The following is a 5,694-nucleotide window of genomic DNA, read 5'->3' as shown; positions in this document are numbered from 1 at the left end:
GCTCTGGGGTTCGGTGGTGATGCAAGGGCTGGGGTCTGTTTGCACCTGATCTGCCTGTTTGTGCTTATTTAAAAAGAAGTCTGATATCTCTCCATTTCTTCTCATGTTTAATTTACCCTATGCAAAAATAAGACAGGTGCATCCTGTTTCCATTGATCATCCTTGAGATGTTTCTACAACTTGTTTGGAGTCCACCTGTGATAAATTCAATTGATTGTACATGATTTGGAAAGGCACACATCTGTCTATATAAGGTCCCACAGCATGTCAGCGCAAAAACCAAGCCATGATGTCAAAGGAATTGCCCGTTGAACGCCTAGACAGGATTGTGTCGAGGCACAAATCTGGGGAAATATGGAATATCTTTGGATCCACCAAGACTATTCCTTGAGCTGGCCTCACAGCCAAACTGAGCAATCGGGGGACTTTTCCCCCCAAAAGACAATTTAAAGACTCAAGATTCTCTGGTCTGACCAACTGTTTCGCTATCGCTCTCAGAGTGATCTTCTTGACCTTAACCAGTCAGGCTTCAAGACCTGTCACTCAACCAAGACTGCTCTTCTCTGTGTCACGGAGGCTCTCTGCACTGCCAAAGCGGACTCTCTCTCCTCTGTTCTCCTCCTCCTAGATCTATCTGCTGCCTTCGACACTGTGAACGCTCAGATCCTCCTCTCCACCCTCTCAGGGCTGGGTGTCTCAGGCTCTGCATGCTCTTGGATTGCATCCTACCTACGTGGAGAGAATATGTGTCTGCACCACGTACTCTCACTACTGGCTCGGTTTTAGGCCCTCTCCTCTTCTCTCTATACACCAAGTCACTCAGCTACGTCATATCCTTACATGGTCTCTCCTGTCATTGCAATGCGGATGACACTCAGCTACTTTTCTCCTTCTATCTTTCTGACACATATCTCTGCTTTCCTGGCAGATATCTCAGCTTAGATTTTGGCCTACTACCTCAAGCTCAGCAAGCTCAGCCTGCCTAGTGTTCAACCTTCCCAGGTTCTCCTATGTCACCCCGCTTCTCTGCACACCTCACTGGCTTCCAGTTGAAGCTCGCATCCACTACAAGACCATGGTACTTACCTACGGAGCAGTAAGAGGATCTGGCCCTCCTTACCTTGCTTCTTCAAAGAGTATCATAAATAATCCCACAGCACCCCCTCCTCACCCCATGCCCTCCCACCCACAAAAAAACGTGCCTTTCTTGAACTAACACATGTACTTGACTTTTCCCCCTACTATCCCTGACTTTGTTGATAACTACTTTATTTAGGAAAAATATACTTACTATGACTGAGATATGTGGTTGTCCAACCTAGCTATCTTAAGATGAATGCACTAACTGTAAATCACTCTGGATAAGAGCATCTGCTAAATGACTAAAATGTAAATGTATTTAATGTGATTAGTGATTCATTTACATTTGTACCTCATTTTAAGGTCAACCCTTTTACGTGAATTTAACTCTCGTTTTAATATGGTGAAACTATTCCTTTTAAAATGATTTTTCAAGGAACATTGAACATCTAATAGTCAAATCATAGTCTAAAAGCAGGTGTTCTTTCTGACAGAATTCTAAAATTAGGTGAAATAAATAAATTACCAAATAAACTATGCAAAAGGCACTATATTGATGGAATAGCCTAATTAAGGTGTATATGAATTAGTCCTGTGTAAATATTGTTATGTGATGTTGGTCTATGTGATTTCAAGTCTATACTAATTAAGACATTTGCCATCTGTAATACATTAAAGCCCCAATGCAGTCTTTTCAATTTTATTTTTAAATCATCACTAATAATGTCTAATAAATTACTGGGTTTTTATTTCATGAAAATAACTCAAAATATATTTTTTATAAATTATTTCCCTGAGCCTCTGCCATTGAAATGCTCAGTCTGATCATGAGAGCGTGTTGATACAAATGTGGTCATATTTCCATATACAACCGTGATTGGCGGATAGGATTTCTAGACCAGGGGTCTCCAACCCTGTTCCTGGAGAGCTACTGTCCTGTAGGTTTTTGCTCCAACCCCAATCTAGTGCACCTGATTCTAATTATTAGCTGGTTGATAATACCCCACCTACCCCATGGTTACATCTGCAAATAAAAGATGACTGGTCATTGGTCAGAATAATCTGATCAGATCTGGGTTCAAAATCTCCATCCCACCTGAACAGGCAGAAATTCCAGGCAATTACACAAAAATCACATTTTTGACTGCACTGCCCTTTAAAGCTTATTAGCACTTTCAAAGGGAATTCAAGAAAAAAAATTGGCCAATTGTCAGTGTTCGTTTATTGAGAATTTTACACATAATTGCATGCAATCACTTAATAAGGACAGGTATTTTATATAGCATGACACAAACCACAGAAGGCCATTTATTACAAAGGGATACATAACAACTTCAGCAAACCACCATTTTGCTTAAATGTATTGAAAGTGGGTAGTCTTGTGGTTTGTCTAAAAAAAACCCAATGAGAATCAACACCTGAGTGAAACTTTCTGGAGTTATGATAATCAGTCAATAATGCAATCATGCAGTGGCAAGCATGACCTTAGCAAATGCCTAACTAACACCTAATTCTGAATGACTATTTTCAGAGGCGTGGTACATTCCCCACAAACAAAGATATGTAAGAGACTGAGAAGACTGCAATAAAAATGAAGAATTTAACCATAGGGGGAAAAAAGCTCACCTACTGTTTTATTAAGCATGTTTATTCACAGGGTGCAGACAGCGAGATCTGTAATCACATCATTCAGCAGTGCTCCAGGGATGTGCAGTCCAACCTGGACTCAGTTAGACGTAACATAGTAAATGTAAATCCAAGTATGATATTTGACTTCTGGGTATGGTATGTATTAGTTTGTGGATGTCCATTATCCATTTTGTATGATATATTCCGAATTACAATTCGTATGATGCATTACGAATTGCATTTGTACAATACGTTAGGAATTGCAAATCGTATAATATGTTATGAATTGCAATTCGTACAATATGTTATAAATTTGCAAAATGTATGATATGTTACGAATTCCAATTTGTTGTAGCTAACATTAGCTAGGTGGCTAACATTTGCTGGGGGTTAGGTGTTAAGGTTAGGGTGAGGGTTAGGAGTTAGGTTAAAGGGTTAAAGGGTTAAGGTTAGGGTGAGGGTGAGGGTTAGGAGTTAGGTTAAAGGGTTAAGGTTAGGGTTATGATTAGGGGAAGGTAAAATGCTAAGTAGTTACAAAGTAGCTAAATAGTAGTAAGTAGTTGCACAGTTGCTAATTATCTAAAGTTGTCCGTGATAAGATTCGAACACGCAACCTTGGGTTAGTAGACGTTCGCTTTAGAACCCATCCACCCCGACCAACCACCCTACTTTCTGTTTGTAACCATACCAAACGTATCATATCATACTAATTTGGCTCTTTACAGATTTACATTTACTATGTTACATCTAGTCTATGAGACCAGGCTGACCAGTCTAGGGACCAAACCTGCAGTTGACTATTAACACAACAGACAGAAGCATACTGGACACTGAGTTGAGTTGACATTGTATAGTCTGTCCTCTGAGTGCTGCGCTCTAACTTCAGCAGACAGCTGTCCATCTGGATGAATGGAAGATGTCTTCCTGTAGCAACTACTGTGATGATTACTTAACTAATGGTATTATTTACAAAACCTCTTATGAGTATTGACAACATTTTGTGGATTCAGATTTTCCTGTTTGCTACTGTTTTCTCCTAGTGTTAAATCTCTCGTGGACAGATTGACGGGAAGTGACATCTCTCTCTCTCTCTCTTCCTCTCTCCCTCTCTCCCTCTTTCCCTCCCTCTCTCCCTCTCTCTCGTCTCTCATCTCTCGTCTCTTGCTCTGTTTGTCTCTTGAATTTCACCTTCTTATTGTTGTTCAATCTGCTCATTTAATGATTATTTCGTCAATCACCGAATTTATGTTCAATTGATTAGTTTACCTATGAACAATGAGGAAACCACCTCATATCTCTATAATCAGCTGTAATTCCAAGATTTCCTGTATTGTTCATGATGATCTCTTGTTATGTCTACATTAGGTCACCAACAAACATGAACATTATCAGGAAATTGGACCTACAACATGCTTACACAGGTATCACAGGTCTTGTGTCTCTTCTATCTCCTTGTCCCTGCACAGTCAGAGGACCACACTGGCCATAGCACAGTGGTTGGTGGGGATGCCAATGCGGTGGTGGCAGGTGAACATCTTGCGCAGCTCAGCACGAAAGCGGTCGTGCAGCCAGGCATACAAGAAGGGGTTACAGCAGGAGGAGCTCATGGCACACAGGTGGCACAGCAGCTGAATGAGCAGGAAGTGGCGCTTGTTGATTAGGCGGATATCGATGTCACGCAGCACGTTGAACACATGGATGGGCAGCCAGCACACCCCGAAGGCCGCCACCACTAACGCCACCAGACGGAAGATCTTTCGCTTTCGGGCTCGCTGTGCCTCTGCCTGGTCTCGGGACCGATGTCCCGGCGCCACGCAGTTCCTCAGCTTGAAAGAGATGCAGAGATAGGAGGTGCAGACAGCGGAGAGTGGCAGGACATAGGTAACCAGCAAGGTGCTGTAGGCGTAGGCTAGCCTCTCCTTCTCCTGTCCCAGCCAGAACTCCTCACAGATAGTGAGGCCCTCCTCTCTGAACTCCACATGGTACGTGTGGGCCACGGCCGGAGCCACCAGGCCACAGGACAGCAGCCAGATCCCTGACAGGACATAAGCACAGGTGGACACAGAAGTACGCTTCTTCAGAGGATGCACAGTGGCGTAGTACCTGGCAGGGAAAGTGCACAGCAGTATTCATTTGAATGAATTGGAGAAAAAAAAAAATAGATATAGATCAACAATTACAACGTCATTATTCCAGATGTGGTGTTTAATTTATTTTTATTTTCACAGTTCATGTGTTTCACTTCATTTGAAACTGCCCTTTGAAAACCCATGGGCTTTTCGTTCTCTCGAGTCAAAGTGGCTACACTCACCTGTCAACAGCGATGGCGGTGAGGGTGAAGACAGACACATAGACGGTAACCGGCTGGATCAGGAACACCAGGTAGCACATGAACCTCCCAAACACCCAGCCACGAGGGTTGAATGCATAGGCCAGGGTTAAGGGTACACAGGTCACACACATCAGCATGTCTGAGAAGGCCAGGTTCCCTATGAAGAAGTTGGTGACATTGTGCATCTTGCGAGTGCGGCAGATGACGTAGAGCAACAGGTAGTTCCCCAACACACCCACCACCACCACCAGGGAGTAGCAGGGGATGATGAGCAGCTTGAAGCTCTGCAGCAGAGCCACGTCTGCAAACAGGGAGCTGTGGTTGGCCGAGTCATTCTGAACAGCCATCTCAAAGACCGAGTGCCCCTCTGTTGTCTTTTCGCTAACAGAGGGCAGCAGACCTCCAGTCCAGCCACTGCCACTGCCGTCCATACTGTATCTGATTAACCGCACAGCAATAGGGAGCCCTGGGTAGCAGCCTCTTAGCACCTTACCCTGAAAGAGTCAGAGCACAGAGGTTGGGAAAGTTTTAGTGACAAACAATAAGCAAAAATGTATTTTAACTACCGGTATATTCATCATAACTGGAAATGAATGGCATTCAAACATGTGAATGATACACAGTAGATCATACATTAATGTACAGTATATATT

General features: G+C 43.0%; 1 protein-coding gene across 1 annotated transcript; it reads right to left on the bottom strand.

Moving 5' to 3' along the window:
• Window positions 1-4,140: 4,140 nt before the first annotated feature.
• On the bottom strand, window positions 4,141-5,472 carry LOC139409982 (prolactin-releasing peptide receptor-like). Its single transcript, XM_071155398.1, has 2 exons — window positions 5,021-5,472; window positions 4,141-4,812 (listed from the first exon to the last, which is right to left on the bottom strand). Exons 1-2 carry the CDS (start codon window positions 5,470-5,472, stop codon window positions 4,176-4,178), a joined length of 1,089 nt encoding a protein of 362 aa, XP_071011499.1. The 3' UTR covers window positions 4,141-4,175.
• Between the last annotated feature and the right edge of the window lie 222 nt (window positions 5,473-5,694).

Source organism: Oncorhynchus clarkii, chromosome 5 (assembly GCF_045791955.1).
Source record: "Oncorhynchus clarkii lewisi isolate Uvic-CL-2024 chromosome 5, UVic_Ocla_1.0, whole genome shotgun sequence".
Taxonomy (NCBI): domain Eukaryota; kingdom Metazoa; phylum Chordata; class Actinopteri; order Salmoniformes; family Salmonidae; genus Oncorhynchus; species Oncorhynchus clarkii.
Note: the sequence above shows the minus strand (reverse complement) of the source record. Positions and strands in the feature narration are given on the sequence as shown.